Here is a 14,706-nt window from a genome sequence, read left to right as displayed (position 1 = left end):
TTTTTACTGTACTAGAACACTTCTGCAACTTCAATATACACGTGTACTAAGAAATCGCTTTTGTTTTAGGTTTGTTATCTCTGTATTGCTTATTGTGAATATAATTCTAAGACATCCAACAGAAGTCTAAACCATTTAATGATAAATAATAAATAAAACATTTATGGGTATTTGCAAGGCAAACTGGCATACAACCAGGGAGTATGGCACTCGGGACCACTGAGTAACAGCTCCATGCCGTGTAAGGTCGGATGTGTCCAGGGCTGGCCTCATGGGCTGCAACCAGCGCAGTCCCACAAAGCCCACTGCTCAGAAGGGCCCTGTGCTTGGGGAAATGTAGTGAATTCTTACAAATTTTATTTTTGAATTTGTGCTTTGTAAGTGGAGTCAATGGGACCACATAGCATGCACTGGGGGCCTGGAGACTACTTTCTTTCTTTTTTTTTTTTTTTAAATATTTTTATTTATTTATTTGACAGATCACAAGTAGGGAGAGAGGCAGGCAGAGAGAGAGAGGAGGAAGCAGGCTCCCCACTGAGCATAGAGCCCGATGCGGGGCTTGATCCCAGGACCCTGGGATCATGACCTGAGCCGAAGGCAGAGGCTTTAACCCACTGAAACACCCAGGCGCCCCTGGAGACTACTTTCTTGCCTCCCCTGACAGGTTCTCAGCGACCAGCTCCCTGCTCCCTGGTGCCCCATCTCCCTACCGCTGCCAGGGAGCACTGCTGCCTTTTGCCCAGGGCAGCAACAGGCCTGCTTCAGCAGGGGAGTGGGTGGGGGAGGCCCACTTTCTGCCATGGTCACCCTCCAGTGGGGGCCTGGGTGCAGCCTCCATGGGGGGGTCTGGGCTCCCACAAGCAGTTCGTCTGGAGCATCTTGAGGAGGGCAAGGAAGCAGCAGCCCCGCCTTCAGCTGGCCACACCACTGCACATTCTCTGGCTGGTCAGGGCTCTCCGGCCTACCCCTGATCCCAGTAAGTAATGAGTCCTGGAGTGGAGAATTCAAACTCATCCTATTTGAAAAGAGCAGGCCCATGGGAGGGGAGACTGAACTTCGTCCCCAGCGAAGGCTCCATATTTTCATTTTGTACTGGGCCCTGAAAATTATGTAGTCAGCCTTAATTTACGTCCTTACAGTCAAGATAAACTAAAAAAATCTTTATAAACATCACAGCATGGGGATGCCTGGGTGAGTCAGTGGGATAAGTGTCTGACTCTTGCTTTTGGCTCAGGTCATGATCTCAGGGTTCTGAGATCAAGCCCAGGGTCAGGCTCCACGCTCAGTGGAGTTTGCTTGAGATTCTCTCCCTCTCCCTCAGCCCCTGCTCCTGTTCCCATATGCACGTTCTCTCTCTCTCAAATAAATAAATCTTTAAAGAAAAAACCACCACTGTGGGACATCTCTTTTCAAGTGTTTTCTGCTGTTAGAAGACTATTATCTATTTCTCTCAGTTATGAAAACATCGTACACTGAAATAGCCAGTTCTTTCTGCTTAGGGGCCTTTCCCTTTTTTTCTTTTTGTAAAAAAAATTCTTCCTTTAGAGATTAAGATGAAGCAAAAAGGAAATCTAAACATGTTATTTAAAAAAAGCATAATCCTAAGCATAATTCCCATACAATAACCTCTCCCAGTTTAAATTTTCCCCTTTTACATGGGGACTGGATTCAAAAATTTCTATAGATTCTCTTAAATATAACATAGTAATATAAAGCCTATTAAAGACTAAGGGGAATCAAAGCATCAAAGCTAATAAATTAATAAATCATACTTCTGAGCTCAGTTTAGTTAATTAACTGTCTTCGGGGATTCTTAAATTACTATAAACGTTAATTTTTTAAAACTGCATCACAGAGGAGCTACAATATAAAACACAAACAGCTCTTCTTGGCAAGCACCTCAAAACTTCAGGCATCCATGTTAGGATTAAGAGTTTTTGTTTTTGTTTTTAACTTAAAGATTTGTATTTATTTATTGGAAAGAGAGAGACAGCAAGAGAGGGAACACAAGCAGGGGGAGTGCGAGCGGGAGGCTTCCCTGGGAGCAGGGAGTTCTACTGGGCACTCGATCCCATGACCCTGGGATCATGACCTGAGCCAAAGGCAGACGCTTAATGACTGAGCCACCCAAGTGTCCCAAGATTAAGAGGTTTTTTTTTTTTTTTAAGATTTCATTTATTGACAGAGAGAGATCACAAGTAGGCAGAGAGGCAGGCAGAGAGAGAGAGAGAGAGAGAGAGAGAGGAAGCAGGCTCCCCACTGAGCAGAGAGCCTAATGTAGGGCTCAATCCCAGAACCCCAAGATCATGACCTGAGCCCGAAGGCAGAGGCCTAACCCACTGAGCCACCCAGGTGCTCCAAGATTAAGAGTTCTTTTTTTTTTTTTTTTTTTTTTTTTTTTTAAAGATTTTTATTTATTTATTTGACAGAGAGAAATCACAAGTAGATGGAGAGGCAGGCAGAGAGAGAGAGAGAGGGAAGCAGGCTCCCTGCTGAGCAGAGAGCCCGATGCGGGACTCGATCCCAGGACCCTGAGATCATGACCTGAGCCGAAGGCAGCGGCTTAACCCACTGAGCCACCCAGGTGCCCAGATTAAGAGTTCTTAAATAAAAATCATAGTTATTGTTATGAAAATATACTGGTCACTACCCCCTTATTCTACTGCTTAATAAATTCATATTTTCAAAATTAAGGGTGAGAATTCCTTCCTCCTAAACTTTGGTTCTCTGAAATCCTACTATTCCTTTCCTGGCCCATGATGTGCAAAATAGAACTTGACAGACAAGGGTACCTGAATTGGGGTAAAAGGAAGTGAAAAGGTCTGTTAACAGTACCTGTCTAGCAGTGCTGGATTGGAGCTCAAGCCAGAAAGAGCTTCTGAGGTGTCTCTATATACATGTCTGGCCACTGCAGTAAAGTCTCTCGGGGTTCTAGGGTGACCTATGATAACAACTGTGGTTTAGAGCTAGAGGATCTCAGGGACACTGCATCAGTCTGGGGGTCAACCAAGAGATTTGGTCCAGAATTTCCCAAGCTTCCTAGGGCCCTCCTGTAAATCTTCCAAATAAGAAAAAGCAGAAACTCCTAATGGACTCATGGTTCTACTTCAACTCAAAAGTTCACCTTGGATTTGAAACCAGATCAATCTCCGATCATGGAGAGAACAAGATGACATTTATCTTGGTGGGATGGCTGTGCCACAGAGCTGCCCTATTGCTTGATTTGCATTTTCCAAAATAACAGAATTCCCACAGGGCACTATGCAGATAGAAACACACCACAGTGCCCAATTCTTGTGATTAAACCCTATACTGGGCAAGATGAAAACCTCAAAGAGACAGACATAAAATTTATACACACATTATGAAAGGTTGTCATGGCAACTTTGCTTGAAGATATGTATTTTTAAATCTAAGTAAATTTAACATTCAAAACACATTTGCATCTCCCTCAAAGGTTCTGTATCAAGAATATATTTTTTTAATTTTCCAATTCCTTCTGAAGCTACACCTCCTTGAAAGCTTAACAAAATCCTATGAATATAATAGCAGCATACTTAAGCACATATTTTGAGAAGGATATGAGAAAAATCCAAAGTAAAAGACCAATAATCTTACTAGTTCCAGAAGCCTTAGGCTTCTCCCTCTAAAATTTAAAATTATGAGCAGGCTATTCCCTATAATCTCTACAAGGCCCTTTTAAGTTCTAAAGATCAAATTTTTTTGTTGTTGTTGTTAAAGATTTTATTTATTTATTTGACAGACCGATCACAAGTAGGCAGAGAGGCAGGCAGAGAGAGAGGGAGGAAGCAGGCTTCCCACTGAGCAAAGAGCCTGATGTGGGCTCGATCCCAGGACCCTGAGATCATGACCTAAGCTGAAAGCAGCCGCCTGACTGCTGCCACCCAGGTTCCCCTAAAGATCAAATTTCTATTAGCTGATGACCTTGCAACACAAGCAACAAATCATGAAAGTTGAAGACACCTAGTGTGGCCATATAGGTAAGCAACAATTCATACAAATCACTACAATAAATATCACTCCTTAACTAGTCAAACCACATCTTATTGTTTCATCTCACTCTAGAAGTTCTGCGGGATTGCTATTTGGCATCGGTGTTGACAATTTTCCTCAGTAAGACTCTTAGATTCTTCTCCTGCTCATACACTAGAACTAGCAAAACCAATGGTTTGCCCCCAACTGTTCCTTGTGCTTCTTCCCTCACTATAGCCTATAACTGAAGCCTTTCATGTTGTCGTGTAATCACCTCTAAGTTCTCTCCTATATCTCTTTCAGCCACTAGCCTAAAGGATTCTTGAGCTACTTCCAAACTCAAGACCTAGGACGTTGAGTGCTAGAAGGTTAAGCTCTGGAGTGTTAGACTTTAGGGTTCTCTCTCCTCGAGTAGAGCACAGAAGAGAGAGAACACAGTTATAATGTCATGTCTGTTTTGTCCACTGCTATATTCCCAATGCCTCACCTAAAAGCTGGCATGCTCAATAAAACACTGATGCTCGACTAAGTCAGTTCCATTTCTTTGGACAGGAATGTAAGTCAGGACAGGGGTATGAGGGAGAGTCAGTAGAGCTCAGAGTGCTGTGGCCTCACAGGGAAAAGAGGGAGAGAGAAGGGAGTGAGAGACTACGGAATTCGGGTGGTTTGGTTCTAAGCCTACAATTGTTCCTCTTTGTCTAGAGAACCTCTGGACCTGCATAGTTTACGGAACTAGCCAAGACAGATGTTACCTGAGACTACTTTTTTTTATTTCAATATTTAAAAAAAAAATTATTTTTAAGACTTTATTTAGTTTATGGAGAGAGAGAGAAGGAGCAGGAGGAGCAACAGAGGGAAAGGGAGAAGCAGATTCCCCACCGAGCAGGGAGCCCGATGTGGGGTGACCTGAGCTGAGGGCAAACGCTTAACCGACTGAGCCACCCAGGCGCCCCGTTGAGACTCCTGTTTGTCTCTAGGTCACGTTGGAAGAAATGGGTTCTGTTCTACGGAGGACTCATTCCATGAAACAGTGGGTTTACAGGACAAAGGGTGTAACTGAAAAAAAGGGAAACCTACATAAATACATTAGGAACAATCAGGGTTATTATCAAGTGAAAATAGGTTTTTTTTTTTTAAAGATTTTATTTATTTGACAGAGAGAGATCACAAGTAGGCAGAGAGGCAGGCAGAGAGAGAGAGGAGGAAGCAGGCTCCCTGCTGAGCAGAGAGCCCGATGCGGGACTCGATCCCAGGACCCTGAGATCGTGACCTGAGCCGAAGGCAGCGGCTTAACCCACTGAGCCACCCAGGCGCCCCGAAAATAGGTTTCTTTACAGTTAAGCCTCTCAGCACTTCCGATATATTAGTATTAGAAATATCGGAGAGAGAATATAGTATCGAGAATCTGAGAGTGAACATGATCAAGCAACCTCTTCCTTAGAGCATCTCACAGGACAGTGTTCCATGAAACACACTTTGGGAAATAATGCTCTTGCTAAACTAACTTTAAAAAACTGTGTTCCTTGGGGCACCTGGGTGGCTCAGTGGGTTAAAGTCTCTGCCTTCGGCTTAGGTCATGATCCCAGGGTCCTTTGATTGGGCCCCGCATCGGGCTCTCTGCTAGGTGGGGAGCCTGCTTCCCCCTCTATCTCTCTGCCTACTTGTGATCTATCTGTCAAATAAATAAATAAAATCTTTAAAAAACTGTGTTCCTTAAACATTCCCAGTTTAATGATAATCTGGTGATAGATACGGAAGAAAGGACTACTTGCTTACCAACTATTTTAGTTGATATTTGTACAACTACAGCCTATTCTACATCTATGTTCACACCTGATACAGGTAACCCTGAAAGATGTCCACAAAACATCTTAAATACTTCTAGTAATGGGATACTTAGCATATCACAAAGTACTATTAGCATTAAAGGTAGTTTGGCTATCTAGAACACTTTCTCAACTATTAAATAATCACCTTTACTTTATTCTACATGCACAGATAACTTCAATGTAAGAGTTCATTCATTTATTCAAATATATTTGTTGATTGCCTTTTTGGAGACAGGCACTTTACAACATTATCTATAACATAGTTACAATGGTCAAGTACACAGTTTTATTTCCTAATCTCCCATGTTAAAAATTACAACAGGAATTTGCAAGTCTTTTAGATATAACTTTTTAAAATTACCAAACAGGGTATTATTTGCTATGCCATCTTATTATCTGCTCTAACAAGATCCATTCCCAGTCTCTAGATTAAATGAGGGAGTGGAACTGGAAGAGGCCTGTCATTTTGTGCCCTTTGGTCTATTGCCTGGATGTTTTACAGAACGGCTCCCCATTCCAATTTCACAATTATCCATTCACTCAGAGTCATCGAAATAAATGCAATATTTGATTTATAGATTTTTAAGTCTATTCCTCATCCCACGCCCCAAAATCAATTCCCCAAAGCCCTTACAAAAGTAACGAAGGAAAATGTTTAAAATTCAGTAAGTGAAAAGCAAACCATATTGTTATGATTGCAATGTGTAAAAATATATGTATGTGGAAATAGGAAAAGAGTTAATCAGTTACACAGATACGGCTGAGTTGGTAGCATTAGATTTCTTTAAGTTTTTTTTTTTTAAGCTTAACTTAGCTTTTTTCTTTTAAGATTTTATTTATTTATTTGACAGAGACAGTGAGAGAGGGAACACAAGCAGGGGGAGTGGGAGAGGGAGAAGCAGGCTTCCCGCTGAGCAGGGAGCCCAATGTGGGGCTCAACCCCAAGACCCTGGGATCATGACCTGAGCCAAAGGCAGGCGCTCAACAACTGAGCCACCCAAGCGCCCCATAAGATTTCTTTTAATACTGCTCTTACAATACTCTTTTTAGTAATTTTCTTTAGTTATTATGAACACATCATTTGAAACTATTGCTTGATTCCCTCTTAAATAACAAAATACACCAATAAACCCCACTGAAGATACTAAGAGAATTCGAAATTTGGATCTTTTACTTTCTATTTCTTAGCAAGTATATGCCTATATTCATTTATAGTATTTCTTCCAGCAGAAATGAAAAACTATTTTAGCTAGTCAATGAACCTACTATCATACTCTAAAAGACTAAGTAAGACAGATATATAAAATATTTGGTTTATAACAAATGCTCCTTCCACTCCCTTTCTTCTCTGAGCTTAACTCTTGCTGCAAATTCAGTCTCATTCCTTTGTATCAGTGGAGGTCACTCCCAGGGCCTCAAAGCAACATTGAACGAAGCCTTTCTGGCTGTGCTGATTTCCTCTGACTTCTGTACTAACAGTAACTGCTTTGTTGTCCTACCTCCCCCTCCATCCAACCCTTCTACCTTCATCGTTGGTCTTAGTAACTTAGGAAACAGGCATCGGGCTGGCTAAGAAGAGAAATAAGGTCACTAGTATCAATTTGTTGATATGATATAAACCTGCCCTTGAAAATAGTGTCCACTTCTCTCACAAGCTGTCCTTTCACAGCTACTAAACTTACTCCCTGATGTTTACTTGTCATGTCCTCAGTTTTACAGACTCAGTAGAATTGCATTTAAGCAGTTTTCAACCTGTCAACATAACCACACATGAGAAATGAGAAAAGTATGCTTTTTGGTTAAGTGCACTTTTCGTGAATCTGGAGGGAAAAAAAAAAATGAAGATGGCTTCAAGGGAAGAATCTTAATCTGTTTGCCCCAGGGTCCAAAAACAACAACAGAAATTCTTAAAATCTCCTCTTAAAAGCTGAAATGCCACCTCAATCTGAATTTGGGTTATAGTCTTCTTTTTTTTTTTTAAAGATTTTATTTATTTATTTGACAGACAGAGATCACAAGGAGGCAGAGAGGCAGGCAGAAAGAGAGGGGAAAGCAGACTACCTGCCAAGCAGAGAGCCCGATGTGGGGCTCTATCCCAAGACCCTGAGACCATGACCTGAGCTGAAGGCAGAGGCTTAAGCCACTAAGCCACTAAGCCAACCAGGTGCTCCTAAAGCCACTTTTTTTTTTTTTAATTTTATTTATTTTTTGACAGAGAGAGATCACAAGTAGGCAGAGAGAGAGGAGGAAGCAGGCTCCCCACTGAGCAGAGAGGCCGATGTGGGACTCGATTCCAGGACCTGACATCATGACCTGGGCCGAAGGCAGCGGCTCAACCCACTGAGCCACCCAGGCGCCTGCTAAAGCCACTTTTAAAGGTGAAAAGAACAGAGGTGCCTGGGTAGCTCAGTCCGTTAAGCAGCTGCCTCTGGCTCAGGTCATGACCCCAGGGTCCTGGGATCGAGTCCACATGGGGCTCTCTGCTCAGCGGGGAGCCTGCTTCTTCCCCTGTCTGCCACTCCCCCTACTTGTGCTCTCTCTCTCTCTGACAAATAAATAGAATCTTAAAGTTGAAAAGAATAACAATACCCACAATGGGAAAGAGTATATTCTGAGAATGTTAGTGTTTCAGTTGTAAAAAACACTAGTAGTTCGTAAGGTATTACATGAAGAGAACATTGTATACATCTGTAAAAATTACAAGTGGATATAAAAGAGAGTAGAAGCATCTACCCCAGGAATTTACAACTAACTCCAAGTAGTGAGACTACCGTTGACTGAATTTCTATTTCTGTGTTTCTGTATTTCCAAGATTTTTCTACAGAAAACCTATATGATTTTCATGACAAAGAAAGAGAACATTTTGTTTTTAAAATATAAACTATTTTAAGTTAAATAAGACAAATAAATTTTTACATAGGGTCTATAAGATAGAATCTACTTATATAAAAAATGGAACTGCACATTTATAGGCCAGATAAAACAGCATGTGAGTTTTGCATTTTTCTCAGACACATGCACATGCACAGAATCAATTCTCCCTTGAATTTTATTAGCACAAAGTGTGGAAGAGCCCCTTCTATAAAAAATGTGCTTTTTTTTTTTTTTAAGGGAGGGTGGTAGGGAGAGAGAAAATCTTAAGCAGGCTCCATGCCCATCACAGAGCCTGACTCCAGGCTAGATCTCAAAACCCTGAGATCACAAGCTGAACTGAAATCAACCATCAAATGCTTAACTGCCTGAGCTACCCAGATGCCCTGTGCTGGTGTTTTCAACAGTAAGCTTCTCAACAGTCGAAAAGAATGCAGATCAAAATCAGGTAAGAAATAGTTTTTTAAAAACCCCAAAGCTACAAAACTTAAGAGTCCTGCTCGGAGCCACGCTACGAGCCATTAGTGACACTGAGGCCACTTTAATTTCAGTCACTTGATAAATACAAAGGGTCAATCAAGTAAGAACAACAGTGCATGGATTGACAGCATTTTTATTTTTAAAAAATCCTCTAGAATATATGTGAAATGTTTTAAGTCCGTCATGTAACCATTGATAAAATGTGCTTATTTAGCTGATTCTCTTATTTTCCTTGATTCAAATCATTATGAGTAATAACGCATTGTCTCATATATTGGCAACAGGCCAATCCACTCACTCTCTGGCTCAGCTGTCCTGGTTTTGCCTTGATCACTGCTGATCAAGTCTCACTTGCTTTAAAATTCTACTTATCTCATCTAATTTTACTGACACTCGGTTTACACATCAAGTGCCCACTCTAACTCTCCACTGCCAGTTTCCAAACCAATTAAGGTACTTGGAGAACAAAGAAAGATGCTCTATATATACAAAACCATACAAAATGATAGGAGGGAATTTAACAGTGTGCCTTTTTAGAAACAACATGATGCTGGGAACTAAGAATACATTTCACTTACAGTTTTAGAATTTAAATTATTCCATAAATTAAATATTTTTGTCAGAAATAAAAGCTGCATGTAATTGCTTAAATTCTATCTTAACCACTCCTAACTAGTTCTAAAATGTTAGCTACCTGACTTTAAACACAGCATAAAATAACTCAATAACTAGAGTACAATCTCGAAACTAAAATTACAAGAGGAATTCAGCAGTGTCAAAAAAAATGATAACTTGCAACAGTTACCATTTTTCTTCCCTTCCTCTCTATCTGCACTTGGCATATTTCCTCCAGTTGTTGTCTTAAAAAAAAATTCTTCAAGAACAATGTAACAAAAAAAAGCGGACTCAACTATAGTGCTATCAATATAAAAGTATTAAACATAAAACTTATCAGTACTTAGTATAAATTTCCAAGATACTCAAAAATATTTTTTTAAATAGTTCCAATATTTCTTTGCTTACTAGTGAGGCTGACCCTTTTTTCTGAAAGTTGAATAGCTATTTCCTCCTCTAAAAGATGTTTATTCGTGTCTTTTGACCATTTATCTATTATGTTTTCTTACCAATTTATATAAGCTATTTATATATCATATGGATATTATCCCTACCATATGTTTTACAATGTGTTGTTGTTTTTTTTTTAATTTGGTTTTGGTTTTTGGTAAGTGCTTTCTTGTTTCTTAATCATTAAGTTCATTATGTGACATAACAGATATGATAGTAACATATCAGGAATTCAGTTTTTCCCACAAATGAGAATTGGTGAAGTAATATAGTGCTACTAAAATTTCCAGCAAAACAGAAGGAAAGACAAGCCTCAGAAGGAGCACTTCAAAATACATTCAGTCATTTCCAAATGATTCAGAAGCAGTCAAAATGAGGAGCCTTATATAGGTAAAGAAATGAACAGTATTACCTGGGAGGCATAAAAGCAAATACTAGGTAGGTTATTCAACCTAATAACAATGATTAAATATAAGCTAATTTATATTTAGAAAATAAAAATATTAATCCAAGAAACAAAAAGTATGGGAAGTCTTTGTTTTCTCCCTTTAAAGTGATTTAAAGTATGAAAAGAAGTTAGGATTATGTTTCCCTTTTAAGAATATTCAGAAAACATGATTCCCCAAAAAGTGCAAAATAGCATCTCTTTTCAAGAATACTACAGATCAAACTAAGAAAAATAATATAGAGATAATATCATAGAAAGTGATAGAACAAAACAACAAAAAAAGTGACAAAACAAAAATTAAAACAGAGAGCTTCCCATTAAAATTATCATTATATTGAGGCAATAAAGTATAAATGTATATCATGCATTAAGAAAATCTAATATGCAAAAGTCCAAATTTACATAATGAAGTACCAGTAGGTATTTATATTCCATAGTATAACTTGATTTATAAAAGGATTCAATACAGATTTTTGAAACCATCATTCTCCTCATGAAAAGTTAAATGTATAAATTTTAGTATCTCTTTGAGACAGTGATCCAAGCTTCTTCCTTGGATGATGTTACCAGTTCATACTTAGTTTCAATATGCTGACCCTCCACAGAAAGCAGGTGCAGCCTCCTCACCAGTACACTCAAGAGTACTGTGGTCACCATGTATGCAAACCTAGTCAAGGAGAGAGTCGACTGGTTACTAACGATTAACAATTACGCTTTAATTACATAGACCGCTCATTCTCATCAGCAAAACTCGGAGTATGAAGTCTGGCATCTTTCCTTTCACTTCCCTTTCTCTATCACTTACCTCAATTCTGGGCATTCCTGCGTGCCTGAGAATCCAAGCAAGGAGAAAGTTTTCATCATCGATTCATCATCAAACCGGTCTGGATCAAATCTAAAAAGAAGGTTTGGGACAAATGACAACAGAGCTCCAATGGCATTTTACATGTGTGTACTAGAAAAACACAGCTATCTAATAAAGTCTGAAAAGTACTGAAAATAAGAACTGCTGTCACAATTGTATTTAAATTTCACCTGTTAGGGGCAGCTCAGTTGGTTCTGAGTGTCTGACTCTTGATTTTGACTCGGACGGCGATCTCGCGATCTCAGGATCACGGGATTGAGCCCTGCCTCGGGCTCTGTGCTGAGCGGTTCTCCGCGCGACGTTCTCTCCCTCCCTTCCCTCTGTCCCTCCTCCCCCTGCCCCGCTCACCTGCACACTCACCCTCAATCTCTCTCTCTCAAAAATAAAAATCTTTAGTAAGTTTCACCTATTATATTCTCAAACTAGTAAACATATATATTTTTTCTATCACTTTTTTAAAAAATGCTTTATTTATTTATTTGACACAGAGAGAGAGAGAGAGAGAGAGACAGCGAGAGAGGGAACACAAGCAGGGATAGTGGGAGAGAGAGAACAGGTTTCCCACGGAGCAGGGAGCCCCATGCGGGGCTCAATCCCAGGACCTGGGATCATAACCTGAGCCAAAGGGAGACGCTTAATGACTGAGCCACTCAGGCGCCCCTAATTTATTAATTCTAAACAACAGATACAGAATACATTTCTCTGGAACCACCAAGGAGTGAAACTGTAACACAGGTGTGCATCATATTATGAGATATAAGGATAAATCATACAAAAGCACATAATGAATATTTAAATTTAAGATGTTCAAAACAGGGCTCCTGGTTGGCTCAGTTGTTAAGCATCTGCCTTCTGCTCAGGTCATGATCCCAGGGTCCTGGTATCGAGCCCCACATCGGGCTCCCTGCGGCATGGGAAGCCTGTTCCCCCCTTCCCACGCCCCCTGCTTGTGTTCCCTCTCTCGCTGTGCCTCTCTCCATCAAATAAATAAAAATTTTTAAGGAAAAATTAAGTGTTCAAATTATCTATTACATGAGACCCATCTCATCAATATGCAAAGCATTTTACACTGCCTCTTCAATTAAAATGTATTTCCTAAAACTGGATATACCAGACTTAAAATTATATTCATCAATTATATTATATCCAGACTTATTAGTAAGTGACGGAAGGGTTTTTTTTATTGTACGGAATTTCATTTTGTAAAAAGTCACTGGTGAAATGGCATACACAGAAACAACTAAAAACTCATCCACTACGGAACATAAAAATTCCTCTCAAAAACAAATGTTAGGGACACCTGGGTGGCTCAGTCAGTTAAGCATCTCCCTCCCGCCCAGGTCATGATCCCAAGGTCCTAGGATTGGGTCCCGCATTGGGCTCCTTGCTCAGTGGGGAGTCTGCTTCTCCCTCCCACTTCCCTCCTGCTCAGCCCCTCTCCCCCACTCTCTCTGGCAAATAAATAAAATCCTAAAAAAAAAAAGACAAATGTTAAAAGACTTAAACTGTGCTATGAGAAAAAAAAGAATTCTACTTTATTTTCTTTTTTAAAAAGTATAAATTACCTTCCACTGATGGAATATACTAGACGCACATTATAGTTGACATTAAAAATTATATAAAATAATTTTCCTTTTAAATATTTATTTATTTTTAAAAGATTTATTTATTTATTTATTTGACAGACAGAGATCACAAGCAGGCAGAGAGGCAGGCAGAGAAAGAGGGGGAAGCAGGCTCCCCAGTGAGCAGAGGGGCCGATTCGGGGCTTGATACCAGGACCCCGGGATCATGACCTGAGCTAAAGGCAGAGGCTTCAACCCACTGAGCCACCCAGGTGCCCCTTTATTTATTTATCTAGGTAATCTCTGGGGCACCTGGCTGGCTCAGCCGGTGAAGTATAAGACTCCTGATCTCAAGGTCATGAGTTCAAGCTCTATATTTTAAGTAGAGCGTACTTAAAGTAAGTAAGATTTTTAAGAATTAAGTAATCTTGGGACTCCTGGGTGGCTCAGTTGGTTGAGCATCCAACTCTTGGTTTCAGCTCAGGTCATGGTCTCAAGGTTCTTGGGTTAAGGCCCTGAATCAGGCTCCACACTCAGGGGGGAGTCTGTTTGGGAGTCTCTCTCTCCCTCTGCCACTTCCCCTGCTCTCTCGCTTTCACTCTAAAATAAATACATAAATATTTTAAAAATTAAGTAATTTCTATACCCAAAGTGGGGCTTAAACTCACAAGCCTAAGATCAAGAGTTGCATGCTCTTCCAACTGGGTCCCCCAATCAGCTTTTCCTTTTATCAACTATCTTGAAAATTGAGACCCTAAATTTTACCTGCAGATATCTATGTACTTGTAGATTTAAAAAGAATCAAACTTGGAGCACATGGGTGGTACAGTCGGGTTAAGCATCTGCCTTCAGCTCAGATCCCAGGACCCTAGGATCAAGCCCTGCATCAGCCTCCTTGCTCAGGGGTAGCCTACTTCTCCCTCCCCATCTGCCTGCCACTCTCCCTGCTTGTACTCTCTCTCTTTCAAATAAATCAATAAAATCTTAAAAAAAAAAAAATCAAACAATTTCCCAATTATTTCATAAAACACCTCACAACTGGGGTACCTGGGTGGCTCAGTCGGTTAAGTGTCTGAATCTGGGTTTCAACTCAGGTCATGATCTCCCCATCATAGGACTGAGCTCCATGTTGAGTGCAGAGTCTGCTTCAGATTCTTCCCCACTCTCTGTCAGCCCCTCCCCCACCTCAACTAATAAATAAGATCTTTTTTAAAAAAGATTTTCTTTATTTGAGAGAGATAGACAGAGAGAGCATATATGAGTGGGGGGAGGAACAGAGAGAGAAGCAGACTCCCTACCAAGCAGGGAGCCCCACATTGGGCTGGATCCCAGGACCCTGGGATTAAGACCTGAGCCGATAATCATTTGATGACCCTGAGATCATGACCTGAGCCCAAGGCAGAGGCTTTAACCCACTGAGCCTCCCAGGCGCCCCTATTCACTTCTTTATCCATTTAACACGTGTTGGGACGTCTATTATCAAAAAAGATAAGAGAGGACAAATGCTGGCAAGGATATGGATAAAAGGGAACTCTTGTACACTGATGTGGTGTGAAATGTAAATTGGTACAGCCGTAAGGGTAAAGAGTA

At 40.4% G+C, this 14,706-nt stretch overlaps 1 protein-coding gene across 2 annotated transcripts in view; it reads right to left on the bottom strand.

Moving 5' to 3' along the window:
* Positions 1-10,997: 10,997 nt before the first annotated feature.
* LOC116597160 (cytochrome P450 20A1) overlaps positions 10,998-14,706 on the bottom strand; it is a 60,600-nt gene continuing 56,891 nt past the window's right edge. For both annotated transcript variants that reach the window (XM_032354487.1, XM_032354488.1), the window contains 2 exons: positions 11,492-11,581; positions 10,998-11,353 (listed from right to left, as the gene is read on the bottom strand). In XM_032354487.1, the coding sequence (XP_032210378.1) occupies positions 11,203-11,353; positions 11,492-11,581 (241 nt within the window). In that variant the 3' untranslated portion in view covers positions 10,998-11,202. The remainder of the gene's footprint in view (positions 11,354-11,491; positions 11,582-14,706) is intronic.

The sequence above is a fragment of the Mustela erminea genome, chromosome 8 (genome assembly GCF_009829155.1).
Source record: "Mustela erminea isolate mMusErm1 chromosome 8, mMusErm1.Pri, whole genome shotgun sequence".
Classification (NCBI taxonomy): domain Eukaryota; kingdom Metazoa; phylum Chordata; class Mammalia; order Carnivora; family Mustelidae; genus Mustela; species Mustela erminea.
This window is presented reverse-complemented; position numbering and strand designations above follow the sequence as displayed.